The sequence below is a fragment of the Erithacus rubecula genome (genome assembly GCF_903797595.1).
Source record: "Erithacus rubecula genome assembly, chromosome: 5".
Classification (NCBI taxonomy): domain Eukaryota; kingdom Metazoa; phylum Chordata; class Aves; order Passeriformes; family Muscicapidae; genus Erithacus; species Erithacus rubecula.
The window spans coordinates 9,110,855-9,129,314 of record NC_136687.1 but is presented as its reverse complement, the minus strand read 5'-3'; the positions used below and the strand labels follow the sequence as shown (position 1 = coordinate 9,129,314).

Genomic DNA, 18,460 nt, shown 5'->3' with positions numbered 1-18,460 from the left:
ATACAGAAAATACTACTTTTGATAATGTTGAGCACAGAGTGGCTTTGGCCCACAGCATGAGCCTGCCTTTGCTGCACCATGGCTTTGTACTGGGTGTGAGATAAAGAGTGACAGCCTTTGCTGCAGCATGTGAAGCCTGACAGCTGCTGAACACTGCACTGAGCCTGCAAACAGCCCTGGTGAGCAGCCAGTGGCTGGGATGCAGGAATCTTTTAGAGCAAATGCCCATGGCCTCACAGGGCTTATACTTATTTCAGCCTTGGTGCTCAGGTCTGTGGCTCCAGCCATCAGCCAGGTGTCCAAGGGTCCCACGAAGCTCTAAGCTCACTGCAGGCTGTGTGACACTTCATGTTTAGGGTCCATAACTGTGCTATTTAACTGAGTATCCCATCTGCATGCCCATAATCTTGTCCTTGCTGGTGCAGCCTCTGCTGTGCTTGCTCTAGGTGAAGTTAGAAGCTTTTCAGAACAAACAGCACTTTTTCCTCTCAGTTTGTATTGTCCTTATCAGCAGAAAAGGCTCAGCTTTTATCAGGGAGTTTGGCTACTGCTGGAATAGTCATAATAAATAAGATTAGCAGGAACTAAGGCTAAGGGATGTATTTTTACAGGGTTCTGTTTATCCTGTCATGTTTTGGTGAGTATCTTTGTGGTTCATCAGGTCTCTAGGTCTGTGCTACTGTGACACAGTTTTGCTGTGGCTTTTTTATTGGGATGATGGTGGCTTAAGCCCTATGCCAAACACCTTTGTATTTTCTTCTGGGCTACCAAGGCCTCATAAACAGACTTACAGCTCATATGAAAGATTTACACACAGCTGTTTCCCAGCTGTGGGGAAGGAGGCAAAGATCAAGTCAGAGGTGCTGGTGAAATCAGACATGTATTACAGTGAAATAATGCTCCTGACCAGCACTGATAGTGCAAAATGGGGCCTGACAGATCAATGCTGCTACATTTAATGCAGCATCTCTTCCCCTTTTGCCTTTTCCATTGCCAAAGTCCCTGGTGTTCACACTGGATATTGGGCATAGAGCCCTGCCTCTTTCCTTTAGAGACACTCATTGGATTCCCTATTGATATGGAAAATTCCTAAAGATAATAATGAGACCCCATGACTCCATAACATCTAATGGTAGGTGTTCAGCTGTACTGATCTATTTTTTCCCATAGGATGATGCCACCTATTGGGCTTTATTAAAAAAAGCAAAACAGTAAAAGAAAATAAATACTTTACACTGGGTTGTTTTCTTTTAGCAAAGAAGGTTAAACTTTTCTAAAGTTCAATTGCAAGAAAAAGAACTCCTATTAGGACATCCTGAGTTATGGTACCTCATTAGGAAAGAAAACAGAATAGAGGCATAAAAATCCCAGGCAACACTGACTATCTCTGGTGAAGAAAAAGAAATTAAGGAAAAAAATACAGTTTAACTTTTTAGCTTTTATCCATTTTTCCAGTGGGACTATAAACAACAGCCATTGAACTTCATTTTTTTTTTTTTTTGGTTTTTTTTTTTTTTTTTTTTTTTTTTTTTTTTTATCTGAAGTGTGTTGAGGGTAATAATTTTTAATTGACCTTGAACTTGTGGTGGTAAAATGATCAACATTTAACACTGCTCTCAGTCTGGCTAAGAAGTTATCTTTACTAAAAGAACATTCCTGTCAGCTAAAAGCTAACAGTGTGATTGTTTCCAACTTCCCACTTCTGAGCTAAGACAACACAGGGTGTGCCACTAATCAGAGCCATCTTTTCATACTGCCACGTTTCTCACTGCTTGGTTCCTCAGCATCCTGTGCCTCCAGGGATGGATACCTGCCTTTGTTAATATTGAAATGATTGCTTTTTGCTTTCCCTTACCTCTTCCTTTTTTTTTTTTTTTTTTGTTTTTCTCAAAGGCAGTATAGGTTGGTTCTCTGCAATCTGAGGATAGTGATGCAGATGGAAAGATGCACCCCCAATGTTCTCTCACTATAATCATAGTTAATACAGGTTTTGTTCAGCCCTAATTTTTTTTTTTTCTCTTTTATCAGCTTATTCATAATCCCTGGAGGAAAATATTTTAAAATTATTTACCTTCTGTAATATAAAAGTAATGACAAGAGATTAATTGGATTTTTTTTTAATGTAAACTTTGCAAAGCAGCAATTATAATAAATCTTCATATTTTAAAAATTTAATTGAGTAAATATGTATAGTGTGCAGATATGTTGCTCTTGCTCTTGTCATTATTATGTTAACAGTTCCTCAGATCAAGCTGGACTTGATTTCAAAGTTATTTTAAAACTTGGCACCTCTCAATGAAAATATCTTCCATTTTCAGCATTAGACATATGGTCTCATTTCCTCCTGATGTTTGTAACAAGGTGTCCATCTCAGGCCCATGCAGATTCTTAAAAGTTGTTTGGTTTACAATCTTGACCTCAGCCTGCCTATAACAGGTTTATTGATGCAAAATTCTGCCCACCATGAAGCTCTGTTCAGGGTTTTGTTGCCTTGAAGGATCTCTCCCCATATATTTTTATATAACTGCAAAATAATAGTAAAAAAGGATTAATGCATAGAGAAGAAAACTTCTGCAAAATAAATTATTAAATGAAGTTATTGGCTGAAATGAGATTTTGATTGAATTTCTAGACAACAAATGTGAATAATTATGTACAAGGCAAGAACAAACAGAAGAATAAACACAAAATTTCCAAGTACTGTAAACAGATTTCTGTGCAAATCATTTAGACCATCCTTGGCATAAGAGCAGGAAACTAGTAATTTTATTATTTCTTGTTTTCAACTTGACTGGAGTTGTACTATCAAAGGTAGAAATTTGGAAACAAGATTACATTAAGCTAATCTTTGTTCTGTCCAAACCTGAGGACTGTGTCTGGCAGCTCTCATGGATGGCTGCTGTTATCTTTGCTTGAACACACTTCTGCAAAGTAACAGAACTTCTCTCCCAGCATGAACTGTTTGATTTGAGCTTAAGAAATCATTCTCTCAAGAGCAGATTGTTTATTTGTCATTTTGCCAATTTGCAATTTTTTTTGTGGAAGAGTTAAAAAGAAGTAAATTTTGCAAAAGTATTATTTTAGGAATGTGTGTCAATTCATAATTAACAAAAGGGTAAAATTTTAAATAACTTTATAGAAAAATCAGGAAAGAAAGAACATATTTTCAGCAGTAAGAGGGTACAGTGTAACAAAATATTAATATATTATTAAAGCAGTCAGTGAGGTAAAGTGAAATGCCTTTTTTCTTCATCAAAAGGTGCTGTGGCCCTATATGTGCTCACTTCAATAAATATTGAAATATAATATATTTAATATTGAATATATTTTAGCTTGATGGCATGGGTAAATTTTAACTATGCATTCCAATTTAATTTTGATTAAATATTTTCTAACAAATTCTAGTTAATCCTGAAATAAATGTGGTAATACCTTCACAGACTTAGGCTAAGACAGTCAAAACTTTTATGGAGAAATTATGTCTATACCACTGAAATTTCTTTTAAAGAGAATCTGAATTCTTCTTTCAGGGCTTAAAGCTGCCTATAAAAAATCCAAAACTTTTCCTCAGCTCCAGCTATGATCTGTGGCTTATGGTGCAAGGCACTCCCTTACACAACTTAATCCTGAATTAAATTCACCTTTTTGTTATACTTGGATAATCTATTCTTTACAATACTCTAATTTTTACTAAAATGTTTGCACTGGTTCTTAGAAGGTGCAAAGATAGCAATGAATAGAGGATTAAATGTAGACAGACAGGAGACAAGGATCTTTATTAAGTATTTTCTTTGAGTGAGGAATTGGCAGCCTTTTTTGAATTTCAGTTGAAAATGTTTACACAAGTTGAAAACCACAGACTTACAGGCAGTTCAGAAAACCTTCCTGAATTCTATAGAACATGGGTTGAATAGCATTGGTTAAAATTATTTTCTCAATGATTCAATGAATTTATAAAAAATTAAGTACATGAGGAAGTGTTAAGATTCCTACAAGCATTTCTCAAATATTATACTCCTAATATTAGTATCTAATATTAATAAGTCTCTGTGGCATCTGCTTTTGCAAGAGCTAAGAGCTACCCAATGAGGAGCCAGCCAAATCCATCATGACAGCTTTTTTTTTTTTATGAGACATTTCCAGGTGACTGCTAGAAAGGGGATACTATTCTAGGAAGGGATCACTGTGTACTTGTGCCATATTTTATATTTCTGTCTATAGCATTTGCTCACAGCTTCTGCTAGAGACAGAAAAATGTGCTAAAACGGGCTTTTGGCCAATAAAGATACTCATTCTAACAAACTAAGTTCCTTCTCTGAAGAGTTACCTTTGGAGGTTCCCTCCCATGACCTCTTGCATTAATTTAATCCTCAAAAACCTATAGAAATGGAAACAAAGTTTCCAGTGATGATTAGAGCTCTCTGGGAGATGGCTGGAGAGGTAGAGCCACCCTTTCTGCCTCATTTGCAAAGACTATGCTAACAAAGTAATCATTGTGTTAGGTCAGGCTGGAAACATCTGTCCTGCCCTCTGTATTGCTGGATCACCATGGGAACAAGGGGCAGCTTCAAAAAGAAGTCAAGGCAAGTTCTGAAAACCACAGAGTCTGATGCAGCATTCCTGTCAAACATCCTGGCAGGCTCCCCAGGCTCCAGGGATGGTCTGCAGTGTCCATCCACACCAACCCAAACTACTGCACTGTGACACTGGTCTCTACAGAATAGTTATCCCAGCTTGGCCCTGATGAGTAGGTTTGGCCCACTAAGCAAGAATTTCAGTTTGCTGAGACTTAGGAATAAAAAACAGATCTTGAAATATGTCAGAAAAAGGCAGGGAGGGACCAGGAGCTGTTGTAGCCAACTGTTGTAGCCAGCTGTGGGTGCACCCACATCCCAAGTCCTGCTTGTCGGTCTGGTTATGCCACTTCAGAAAGGATATGGCAAAAGCAGAAAAAAGAGAAGGAAAACAAGGTCTGCCAGAGGAATGAAAAGGCTCCCACAGACAGTAAATAGATATGGACTGGGACTAGGAAGTATTTTCTCACAATACTCATAATTAAATTGTAGAAATGATGGTGTGATATAAGCCAAATGACAGCTGAATTTGAAAATTGATGGAAAAATGGAGAATAGACACATCCGTGGCTACTAAACAGAATGATACAAACAGAATCTATGGCATGAGAAATTTCTTAAACTGCCAACAGCTGAGACATCAGGAAAAGAACATCTTGCTGTTTCATCTGTTTCACAGTGTTCCCTCTGGCTACCCATCTCTGTCAGTCACAGAACATTCTGTGAATTGAATCCAATATAACCCTTCTTATGCTCTTAACTCTTGCCTTGTGTAACTACACCAAAAAATTTCTCTCAGCCCTTTTTTGGTTCAGTGCACAGATGTCCATAACAGCAAACTACAGATTACTGTACAATTACTGTACAAGTTTCCCATTGAAGCTTATCTCTAGAAAATGAAAAAGTTCATTTTCTGCTAACATCAATTTAACTCTGGTAGTATTTTCCACTGAAAATTTGTCTTTCTTCTCTTTTGTATTCATGAAATGCCTTGAATATGTTAAGGCTAATTGCAGGCAATAATATTCTTCATGATTAAACTTACAAATTTTAGAATGGGTTTTCTTACCTCTCCACTTGCTTTACCAATGGCAGAATTGAGAATGAAGTCAGGAGGAGCAAAGACATCAACCAAGGCAACTGCATCATCTTTCAACTGTTTAAAACCAAAAGACATACATTTGACAACTTCTGTAGTTATTTGCAGCTGAACTACAGAGCAGCATAAAAATTATTTTTATAAAGTGCCAGCTTTGGTAATTTAAGAGAAATCCACAATAAGTAGCTAGTTTTATTTTGATTTTTTTCACTCCCAGTGTACTGCCAAAAGAGACTGTATTTCAAATATTTTCCTCCTTTACCTATGGGGTTTAAAACACATTTTAACCAATATGGTGCTGTCTACACAAATAAATACATATATTTTTGCACTTTAAAAACATAATGACCAGAATTTTCTTTGAAATTTTGCTGACCTGTAAAGAATATGTTGTAGTTTGGAAAGCTTTTGTGCTAAGGAAAAAAAAATCACAAACTAACTCAATAATGAAATAAAAAGAACTGGATTGAAACATTTCACTGGTTTTACAATGAAGATTGCAGGGCCACAAATGTTATGGTGTTATTTGGTAGGACATAGTGTTTTCCACTTATTGATAAATAAAGTAAGACTAGATTCAGGGTCAACGAGTTGCTAAATTTTACAGAAAATTAGTTAGAAACCATTAACATAATATTCTGCTGATTTCCCCCTTGGAGTACAGAGCAATCTGTACTATAAACCATGTATCTTTTTTAGTATTTATATAGTAGATATTTAATCACAATAAACAGGCTTACCCTGTAGCAGAGCTCCAAAATAGCATCCTGAATAACCTTTCCAGGTTGTTCACCTGAAGCATAGCCACCTTTAAAAACATTCACAGAGAAGCTTATAACAGTGAAATTGATACAAACTTTTTGCCAAGTTCACGAGTTGAGCAGTCAAGACTAAGTAGCTGCAGCTGTATAATTGAACTGACAGTCTTTCATTAATGAGCTGACTGCAAAACTTTTAATCTAAGCTATGCAGAGCCTTTTGCAGTAATGAGCTACACTACAGTGTCTTGCTGCCTATCCCTCATCCTCTCACACAAGCACTGGATCACAGCAAAACCTGTGATCTCTCCATCATTTCTGAGGTAAGATAGAGCCTTTTGGGTTAATTTTTCACTGCAGATTCCTGCTCCAAAAAATTTGCTCGAGAATGACTGTTTTGTATTCAACAGGCAGTAAAAAAATGCTGTAACATAAATTGTCGCTAGGATCCCCTGCCCCAGCCAAGTTAGGACTTTATAAAGTGACATGCACAGCACACTCAGGGACCTGATCTCACCTTGGTAGAGCAGAGCCAGGTGTTTACTCAAGGACCAGAGCCCATAGAGAGCACTGAGGTTCCTCAGCACTGGCTGCAGAGCTGCTGGGACGCTGGGGTGGTGGGTGCAGTCGTGGTAGCGCTGCAGGGCTGTCTGCTCAATGAAAGCAATGGCCAGGGACCGGCAGTGGTACACCTTAGGAGAAGGAGCAAGGACACTGAGCAACAAAGCTCAAAGATACACTCCACAGCCTGGGCAGTGCCACTGGCCTGGTGAAGTTAGTGAGTTCTGCTGATTTAGGTGTGATGATATTGAGGTATTCTAAGAAACAGTAGGAGAAAACACGTTCCACAACATCTGTGCAAAGGTTAGGTATGAAATGCCTATTAAAAGTAAGACTGAATGCCTATTACCAGCGTAATTTGGCAGTGGCAACCAGACTTTATAGGATCAAGAAGCTACATCAGAGAGCAGACAATGTAAAAATCAGGTCTGCTGCATTTAGGATTGTCAAGAAGCCTACATGAATCTAAGAAGAAAAAGGTAGGTTTATATTTATTTAATATGATCCAGAATTATATAGAGGATAAACATCTTCCTATTGAAAAATTATTACAATCCCTTCAAATAATAAAAATCTGATCATGTCACCATAAGTGGATTCTGATGATGGATTGCAACAGATTGCAGTATGTTTTGAAAGAACTATGCAACTAGTCCTTGCCAACTATCTGATGAGAAAGACAAGTCACCAGTTACTGTTACTGCAGAGTATAAAACCTTAAGTGATTGTATGTATTTACATAGAAACACTTGTCTACATTTATATACTTCAACTTTGCAATACCTGCTCCTCTGGAATAGATTGCTGACTGACAACATTCTAGCTGGTGAACAGAAGGGGATTATGATGCCACTGCTGTCCTGGCTGACTTGTTGCAATTATGTAACTCATGTTTGTTTAGTTTGTTTTGTTAAGGTTTGGGTGTTTAATTTTTTTCACATAAAATTACTTGATTAGTTTTAATTATTTTCTTTCAAATGCTTGCATTATCCTTGCATTTAGATGCACTGCAGCATGTAAAAAAGGCATATTCCAAAGATCACTGTCTCTTTCAACAGCAGTGTGCCCATAAGTGGCACACTTATGTCCAAGCTCAGATACATATATGAACAGCAAAATGGACATCATCTATTCTCTGCAGCATTATGGAGGACTGCTTCCTTAATAGATGGTTTTTTGAGATATGCTAATTCCCTAGTCAGAATGAAATAAGTCTTAACATCACAAATGAAACATTATTTTCCTGTTATTCTCCCCTATAATTCTACTTTCTTCTTTACCAGTGCTTACACTTCTGTATTGTTTCTATCAAGCTGCCCCACACCAAAATAACCTAAGGATAGACTAGGAATCTCTTCCAGATCCCCCATAGCATGAACAAATATTTTGTATTAGTCAACCACTAGGATGACAGAAAAGTGTTTCTTCATGCCCAGAAAGTTTTAAATCAAATATGTACACGTCTTCAAAGCACAGCTTGTAAATATATTTCAGATGTTTTTGAGGCATGACATTTAAAATAAAATGTCCTGCTGTCCTGAGGATGAATTATAGAGAGAAAATAAAAACTAATGACCTAAAGTATATCAATGCCTCTCTCAACAGCAGTTGTGTGCTTGAACCTCTTTGAGTTTAAAATACAATAGGCAAGACAATCTTCATACTTCTGAGCTCACCATTCTCTCTAATGCACTGCCCCCAGTACCAGCTTCACCAAAATCTGGCTGACAGGCAATTACACTAGAGTTTCTGGCAATTCTCATTCTGGATTTGACCCTGTAAATTTCTCTAATAAGCTGCTTCTAGGGTAAAATCATGAAAGATTTTATCCCCTCTACCAGTGGTTTTACACAGATAATCCCATGTTGAAGCCATGCTGGGTCTTTCTAGGTACAGAGTTGACTGTTGACTTTTCCTTCCTGCTTTTTTTTAGCTTTGCAGGTAAGGTAAATGACACTGACCATCTTCAGGGAGCAGACCTTTCTCAGTGAAAAATTACAAATGTTCATTCTTAGCATGTGAGCCAATTTTTCTCATGGAGGTAGTAGAGGAATCTGGTGAGCTTGAGGATAAATACTGAAATTTGGAGTTAAGCCATTCCTAGCTGTTAAAGCTCTCTGGTGAGAGAGTGGATCTGCTATATGTAAATTGTCAATGTTTCCTTTTCAGGTTCCAATGCTGTCAGTCTGGTATCTTTCATGAGTACTTTGCACTATAAGAATTAGAGATTCTTAAGACCCATTAGGTCATCTAGTTTACCTACCTGCCAGAGCAAGATTCTTTCCTACACTATGTATTTGGCCACAAGCACAGATGGAGAAGCAATAATCAGATGCTGCCATGTATTTAATACTCACAGATTTAGTCTTCAGAAGTTGTGCTATCAAAATTGCAGACATCACACAGCACATGCCTGCAACTTTTATGAAGGGAAATATATCCTGAATATATCCTGGAAGACTTCTGCTGATGGTAACTGTCCTCATGCTATCATGTTCTATGCAATGCATACGGTCAGGTATTAAGTTTTATTAGTTATCTGACTTGCTGCTTTATGGTTCAGGAAATTGTTCTTTATGGCACAAGAAGATAAAACTAACAGAAACTGACAGACTTAGATGAAAATAAATAAATAAAGTATGAAAGATTAATAAGTATTACCTGAGAGTTGTTTTTTGCCTCAAAATCACTTCGTCCAGCCTGCTTCTCCTTATTCATTTTTAGGTCACTTTCTCGCAGCAGGTAGCAAACCAGCCACTTATAAGCTGCTAAAGGAACTATGAAAAAGAAAAAAGGAAAATTCCTAACATTTACACTTATGATGCAAGAAGTCATGTGAAAATTCTACTGCAGTCCCAGATTTTGCTACTTGAGATGAAAAGTGAAAGCATTAATTAATCAATCCATTGACGTGCCACTTTGTCCATTAATGTAGATACAGATCTGGGGAGAACAGTCAGATTGTGAGTGTACAGTGAAGACATAACCATGTCTGGCCATACCCTACTTCAAACTGACCCCAAGCTGGGAGACAAGGTATATTCACAGCTCAGTTTAGACTTCTTACTGGAATAAATTTTTTAGCCTAGTTTTTTTGGTTTTTTTTTTTTTTTTTTTTTTGGGTTTTTTTTTTTTTTTTTTTAGGTTTTATTTTTTGTTTTGTTTTTCATTGTTTGTTTTTTTCCATATTAAGACTTATGCCTGCAAGATATGAAGTCTCTTCTGAGAATATAAGAACAGAAAACAGTCCACAATTACTGGAAGCATGTGACTTGCAACATTGTTCACTGGTGGCTGAATGTAATCGCATTTAAATTACTATTTTTGTATATAATTGTGTCATATTTCTAAGAGCAGCCTAGAACTATTAAGGTAAGAAGTTATTCAGCATAAAGTCCTTGCATGAATCCTGCTTGCTTGTCTTTTAGCTGAAGATTTAATGTAGAGCATACCTTAGGGTACATGGAGGGTTTACATGCTGCCTAAATTAATAGTCCAGTTTCTAACAGAATGGATCAATAAACAGATTCAGATGTTTTTTGAATTATGGTCTGGCTCAGTAGGTATTACATGAGAGGACAGAACATGTGCTGCTGCTCTCTCATTATGTGTTGGTATTCTTTTTAACTTTTGTGTCCAACAGCCAATCTGGGCTCATAGGGATGCACAAATGGGAACAGCATCTAATGTCACTCTTGACTTGATTATAGCTGAGTAAAGCAGGAAAACTGCAGATAACTCTTTTTCCACCATTATTCATTTTTCCTCCATTCAATTAAAAGCAACTGTCAAAAGCAGATGAACTTCATGCCTTTTCAACATACTTGTAAATCCCTTGCATGGTTTTCTAAAAGAAGCTATTTTAGTGAGAGAAGGCAGTGGCAATCAATCCCTTTAGTACTGGAAAACAGCAATACAATGGGGAAAAACCCTTCCTCAGAGATGTTCTTTTAGAGGAGCAGAAGAGAAAAAACAGTATCTGATGCTATCCTCCATTTCAGAAATAAATTTTGGGAAAATTGAATGTATTTTGAAATGCAAACTATGCTCTTAGTAAAGAAAAATGCAAGTAAATACAAAAAATGTCAGCAAATATGACAAATATCTAATAAGTAGCAGAGGCTGAATCTCAGATCTTTGGATTCTTTCTTTTGGAAAAGATTTTAAAATTCCATAATCACTTTAATAGCAGTAGAAGCCTACCTGAAGAGTCCATGCAATCTTCAACACTAATGGCTGTGAATTTCCAGCCAAGGATATGATGGTAGTCTTGCAAAAAGTTTATTGTTCCCAAAGGGGATTCAAAAGGAGCTTTATCTGAAATACCAGAGAAAATAAAAAAGATTTATGAGAAAAGAAATCAGACTTTTTGGAACTAAAAGCCTATTATAAAGCCATGCATACACTTGACAGGCCAGATGCAATTAGGCCATAATACTTATTTTATTATGGCCTAGTCCAGCCAAAAGAGGACTGGTGGACAAGTGTGGAAAAACCTGACATCACTGCCTATAATTATTCCCCATAAGATTCAACTCCAACTGCTGAGTTTTCCAGCACTGTAAGATGCTAGTGAAATTCATTGCTGGAAAACTAAAACAAAATCTAGAGAACTACAAGATGTGGTGATGGATATTGCTACCAAGTCAGGTGATATGAACTGTTCCAAGTACAATAAACAGACTTATGATGACTTTACCAATACAGAGTGACAAAATTACAGAATAGTTTGGGCTGGAAGGGAACTTAAACATCATCTTCTTCTAACCCTCCCACCCTGGACAAGGATTTTTTCCACTAGACCAGGTTGCTCCAAGCCCTATCTAGCCTGGTCTTGAACAGTTCCAGGGATGGGGCATGTACAACTTCTCTGGCCAACTTGTACCAGTGTCTCACCACCCCTGCAGAGAAAATTTCTTCTGAACATCTAATCTAAATCTATCATCTTTTAATTTAAAGCCATTCCCCTTTGGACTATGACTATCTGGAAAAAGTAAAAAAAAAAAAAAAAAAAAGAAAATTAAAAAAAAGTAAAAAGTAATATAAAAAGTTTTGTAAGTACTTTATTATAAGTACTGGAAGACCGTAATGAACCTTCTCTAGGCTGAAGATACCCAACTCTCCCAGCCTGTCTTCATAGCAGAGGTGGCCTCCTCTCTAATGGGTCCCCAACTTTCTTTTGCTTAGGACCCCAGACCTGGATGCAACGCTGAGGTAATTTCATCAAACTAAAGTGCACTTCTCAGGGAGTAAGATATGGCTTAACTTGATTAGGGATGGCAAAACATCTAGCTAGCTTCTGCAAGAGAAGAAAGAATATTTCTTGCAGCAAATATTTCTGTATTGTGAATGTACCATATGATGGAGTCTGAAGCACATTATTTATGCTCTACAAAAGCATTAAATGACTGTCAATGCTTTCAGTATGAAATTACCTCCTAATTCCATTAGCTACACGTTGTTGGGTCCAGCATAAGATTCCATAATGAAAACATACCTCTTATGCAATTCATCCAGCTCATTAAGTAGTTGCTGGTTTGCTGAAGCAGGACATTGTTATCTCCCTCATAGGTGCAGTTTGGATCATTGTCATTTCGGATGTCACCCAGACGATTCACTTAAGAACAAGTGCAGAGTTTAATAATATTGCAACATATTAGTGGAAGCTGAGAGAGATTAAGTAATTATTCTGTGACAAAATGCAGAAGACGTTTCTATTCCTGTATGTAAAACTATTGTTACAAACAGATGAACTTGAAAATTCACTGATTACCTTGTACAGCAAAGATTTTAGAAAAGTGTGGCATTAAACTTACATGAGAAATTTTTATCTATAAAGTCTTAATCTTTATATTTGAAACTGAGACTGAATTACTCGTACAGTCCAAATGCTGGTGAAGATCCTGTATGGGTTTAGGGAGTTTTTTTTTGTGACTTCAGCTACGAAATAAAATTTAAAAATATGAATATGAAGATAAAATACTTTCGAAACACATTGCTAAAATTCAGAAATCATGGCACAACAGCAGTCAAAGAACACACAAAATAACCATTCTCTTTCTGATCAGTGCATGCAGTGTGTGTAACTTACTGGCAAGGTAACCATGTCCTCCACAAGCCTCTCGGCACTCCTGGGCTGCCTGCTGAGCCGTCCAGGACGTCAGGGGTTTGCTGGCAGCAGACAAAGCGTGAATCTCACGTCCCAAATCAGCCTTTGTGAAAAACAAATTATAAAGGGGGAACAACTTCAATAGAAATTGAATTGGTGACCAGCTAAAGCCATAGATACATGTACTGCTTTACAGCAAACAGTAACTGGCAATATAAGCATAAAACTCTGAGATCTGTGTAAGTGCAAAGCATATTCTTTGGTGCCACAGAGGAACTCTGCCACAACTGAGGAACCTCCAGCACCAACTTTCTTATATGAGACAGAAATAAATGTGCCATATAATGGGCACATGGGTGCTCTCAGCTCAGCTGTAACAGCTGGCACAGCACTGAGTGAGTTCACCACCTGCCAAGCTTTCCCTCCCAAAAATGGAGAAAGAGGTGGTTGAGGGTGGCCTGTCCAGAAAAAACACTTCTATCCCCTCTGTGTTATAAGCAATATCTGTCTCTCTCTCCAGCCAGCAATAGGATATATTTATTGCCTTTCACAGTTTTCATTGATCTTTTAAGCATCACTTTTGCAAAGAGCAGGAAAACTTTTATGTACACCCTCAGAGACTCCAGAGAATCAGAGCAGCCTGCATTTACACTAACTCAGTTGACCTTCTTTTGAAAATGCATTTGGAATTCTGGTTTCTGGAGACAGGGGCTTGATACAACCAAAGCTTGTTTAAAAGCACCTCCCTAAATGGTGTTCTTTGTTCAATGATCTTTGTAGAACAAAAGGAATCTGTAAGGATTACATTCTTAAAATTTTCAACTGTGAAATTCTTTCCTATCATGATTTTTTCCTGATAGCCACTGTTTTCCCTAAGATTAGGGACTGCACTGCAGATCCCCAGAGATGAAGTATCAGGTAAAACAATCAAATAGATTCTTCTGTGTTTTCTGTAGAGAGGAGAAATTAAAATATCCTGCCATTAGTAAAAATTATTTCATGAGCTTTACTTCAGATAAAAAAAAAAGCTTGATGATTTAAGTAAGACGTGAGCAATACACAGCCAACATGCAGGACCTAAAATTTTTATTGCCAAAAAATTATAAGAATTATAAAATTTATATGCTGTAAAAACACAATACTGAAGTTAATTTGATTAAGAATCAGTCCACAGAGACTGACTAAATAAACTATTTCTTCTGTAAAGGAATGACTTTCAGTGGGCTGATTGTGGATGAAAAATTCATCACTAAGACTCAAAAATCAACTTTTTTCACTAGAAGTATTTCTTTTAATGCACAAATTTGAATTGCAAACTTAAGCCAGACTCAGAGAGTCTGTGCAGGAATTAAGATTAGTGTATTTTCAGAAAATCTTTGATATATGTTCCCTGTAGAATCATTTACAACAGTTATAAGCTAAATTTACACCATCATAATATATTTATGATAAAAAAATATGCATGAGAACATAACCTTCAATACTACAGAAATCAATAAATCTTTAATAACTCCATCAAAACTAATTTAAATGCATTTCTAAATTCTACTTTCATCAGTACTTCATATGCCCCATATTTCTGAGACATTGCTCTATCATTTTTGATTGTAAGAGAGTCTAAGCCTTCTAAATAGGTCTGCCATTTAACAGTGCACAGTTTATTAAGTAAGAACTCAGTGAAGAGGAAATATGTAAATATCTCACCTGTCTCTGATTCCTTTGCTTTGTCAACACACCTGCAAAAAACTCTACAAAGTTCTCAAACAGGGACTTTGAGAAATAATCTAAAGCATACGCAGCAGCCAGGTAAGGTAAAAGACGCCATTGCTGGAAAAAAAAAAAAAAGAAATAAATTGATTACAAATTCATACTTGCTTTAAATAGTTATTATATTGAACCAACTCAATTTTTACTGTGTTCAAAATGGAAATCTGCTTAATGGAGGAGAGAACAATAACCTAGAATGTAATTTAATTACATTTAATTATTTTATAGCTGGTTATTCTTCTCTCTATACAAGTTATGGTTGCATTGTTTTAGTTCTCACATTTCATGAATTTGTGATAAGCATTCTGTTAAACCAGGGAAAAAGTTCACTGAAGTTTTGGGGACTGAAGACATATTTTTGCCATGTGTTTATAAAATGTCTGGCATGCCAGGGGCAATCATGATTCATAAGTTGCTTCAGCACAGACACGACAGAGTTGTAACCATTTAATGGGGCTCGTGAAGGAAAAGAAAAACTGCTTGAAAGTCTTTGTGGTAAAGGAAAAAGGGAATGAGAGTTTCAGCAAGCAGAACCCACAGAACAAGCAAAAACTGGGAAAAATTGAGAGACTCAAATAGTAGAAAACAGATCCTGGCTTATTCTGAAAAGGTGGAAGGAAGGCATCTACCACCAATTCGCAGAATCTCATTAAATCTTTCAACATTGCAAGATAAGTGTCAACCTGGAAAAAGGCACCCACAATTCAACTGGGCAGGTCTGTTTTCAGCATTTCTTGTATATTAACCTTGGTAATTCAGCACATCTGAGTTTTCCTTTTTCCCCAGTTATTCTACATACACTTTTATCTATTTTTTTTTCAGAGCAAAAATTGTTTATAACCTGCATAAACTGCAGGTAAATCTTATTCATAATCCCTTTAAAACAGTATTAGCTTGAGACTTCTCCACAATGAATGTCACTGAGTTCTGTACTTTTAAAGCATAGAGGCTACAAATGAGAAACTTAGTGTAGCAACAAATGAAGCAGTGATATTTTGAAACAAATGCTACTTTTTACATCTGCAGTACTTTCACATGTGCACGTAAAACAGATTTTCTCTTAAAAGGTTACTATTTTAGAAGACAAATGTTTCTAGGTACTTCAGAGAAACATGTATTTTTTTGGTTTTGCTGCTCCAAGAACTTATGTTAAAAACCTGGTCATGCCAGGAGAAGGTTTTGAGTTGGAATGAACCCCCATAGCTGTACTAGAATGACGCTTCAGGTAACAAAGACAACTTTAATTTCACTAACTTCAGGGTCACTACCATGATCTGCAGTACCTCTAAATGTGAGTTTCATCATCTAGGAGTCTGTAGATGCAATTCCAAAGTATTTACCTGTGTTTGGTACTCAAGGACAGGTATTTCTTCATCCTCAGTTGGTCCAAACTGACGGCGAACTGCTGAGAAGCGAATGGCTATTGCCAAGGCAAGCTTTAAATTGGTCATGGACATTCCTGTGATCATAATTCTGCCACTGGACAAGGATCCCAGAGCTGCACTGAAACGTTCTTTAACCTCCTGAATGAATAGAAAGCACAGAATGAATGCTAATGAGGCTAACATTTCATTTTACCCCCATAAAGATGCAACTTGGCAGTATGATCAGAATCAATTTTGCCAATTTTGTTTCTTGATTTGTTCAGATGAGATATTCAGGTGAGACTCAGATCAGCCTTGCTTGAACACAGTCAAACTCTAAACTCCTTGGGATCAGTGGGGTCATCTGAGACATCTCTAAAATGCAATTAAAAAAACAACACTCATACCTCATGTGAAATCGTCAATAGCTTTCTTAAGTTCAGGTATTCAGTACTTCCTGACATAAGAAGCACATCACTCTCTCAACCTACATATATCTTTACATATTTAATGACACAAGACCTTGTTTCCTACCTTGATAGAACTTGAGTACTTCCCCTCAGCTGTGACATCTCCAGCTATATTCAGTAGGTTTTCTTTTGGTATTCTGACATTGTGGAACATGGCAAATCTGTTTAAACAAGCACACAAACAGTATAAAATTGATGTCTACATACTCTGAGGTGTTTATATTACAGAAAAAAGATCATAAGAAGAATAGAATTGCAAAATTATCTCAGGCATGTCAGTGAACTGAAAACAGTGCCTGTCAAGCCATGTAAGCAATTTTAGGGAAGTATGCCTGGGTCAACAAAGACTTTCAGGCTCAGAGCAGTACAACAAATTTAAGAAGATAAATTATTCATTATAACTTCTGATTTTTGATTTTTCGCTTTAAAAAGATGGTGTTTACAAAACCAAAAAACCACTTCATTGATTCTAGGAGACCATTTCAGCAGCTTTGTAAGGAAAAAAAGTAAAATAAAAGTAATGGAAGGAGGAGCAATAGTATTCTGGTTAAGGGAAGAGACAAGTTACTTATTAGAGACCATGGATACAGTCAGTTTGACAGGTACTTTCACTGGCACCTCAGAAAGCTGAACTGAATTCTCAGGCTGCATGACTTAGGTTGCCTAGGTTGGTATCTTAGCTGTCAAAAAGCTTGGGAAGATGAACAACTTCCTTCTGCTGCCTAGAATGGAACTGGGTCATTCTGATTCCAAATAATTCACTGCCTCAAACAATTCTGCAGAGTTATATTCATAACTGAGGTGCTGTTTAGTCCAGTCTGGAGACTGCTTTGGAATAGAGACACTATATATTTTTATCAGTCTAAAATATAAATCTGTGAGGATCACTCATTCTACTGCAATACAAATAAGGACATAGCTGAAATAGTGCTATGAAAAGCACTAAAGTGCTGAAAAGAAAATTTTCCTTTGTTTAAAATCAAATTCTGTTCCCTGAAAGAAAAGGAAGAGCAGGATAACCCTTTCTAAATTGCAGCACTCTAGCAGCAATAGAGGGAAGGTCTTAAGATAGAATGCCCTGAGTATTCATATTCTTCAGGAAGAAAGTGATTGAACTGTTTCATCAAATGGGCAAAACAGTTTGGCACAATAGCAGCAGTATCAACCCTACTCACAAATATCTATCTAATAGCACTTGAAAAGCTGTATTTGTAATCAAAGAAAATTCCTTTCTCCTGCCAATAAAGGCTGATCTATTTAATATGGCTCGTGAGAGCCAGATTTTTCACATTAATAAATTACATAAGGGCTGCATTGCTGCATGTGCTTTTAAATTATGAGTTGTTTCCAAGGAAACATATCTGAATACTGAATTTATTCAGCCTTAGAGATACACAGTATTTTCAGACTTAGACATGGAAGAAGGTGTGCTATCCTAACCAAGAACCAGCTGCCTCAACAAGGCTAATAAGTGCTTTGTTAAATGCTAATTTCAGGGAGACTACACTACTTTGTAATGGAAGCAAATTCAGATTTTCCAAAAATCTGATTTCCATCTATGTTAATTTTTTTTTTTTTCATAACACTGAACTTTAGAAAGATCTTTTGGCTAAATTTGCATTTGCTGCTCCCTATATCCCAAACAGAATCAAAACTAAAACTGTACAACAACTAGTATTTTTAAGCAATAGCATGCTTAAAATTAATTATTACTTATCATTACTTGTTAATTATTATTAGTCATTATTTTAATTACAG

The 18,460-nt window shown here is 36.7% G+C and overlaps 1 protein-coding gene across 3 annotated transcripts in view; it reads right to left on the bottom strand.

Annotated features, from left to right (window-relative positions):
• Positions 1-1,894: 1,894 nt before the first annotated feature.
• ACOX3 (acyl-CoA oxidase 3, pristanoyl) overlaps positions 1,895-18,460 on the bottom strand; it is a 33,008-nt gene continuing 16,442 nt past the window's right edge. For 2 of the 3 annotated variants that reach the window (XM_079306647.1, XM_079306645.1), the window contains 11 exons: positions 16,767-16,863; positions 16,209-16,391; positions 14,806-14,928; positions 13,084-13,204; positions 12,490-12,609; positions 11,196-11,309; positions 9,654-9,769; positions 6,949-7,123; positions 6,414-6,481; positions 5,644-5,730; positions 2,021-2,524 (listed from right to left, as the gene is read on the bottom strand). In XM_079306647.1, coding sequence (XP_079162773.1) covers positions 2,405-2,524; positions 5,644-5,730; positions 6,414-6,481; positions 6,949-7,123; positions 9,654-9,769; positions 11,196-11,309; positions 12,490-12,609; positions 13,084-13,204; positions 14,806-14,928; positions 16,209-16,391; positions 16,767-16,863 — 1,324 coding nt within the window. In that variant the 3' untranslated portion in view covers positions 2,021-2,404. Of the gene's footprint in view, positions 2,525-5,643; positions 5,731-6,413; positions 6,482-6,948; positions 7,124-9,653; positions 9,770-11,195; positions 11,310-12,489; positions 12,610-13,083; positions 13,205-14,805; positions 14,929-16,208; positions 16,392-16,766; positions 16,864-18,460 lie in introns of all 3 variants that reach the window. The other variant, XM_079306646.1, reaches the window with a different exon arrangement.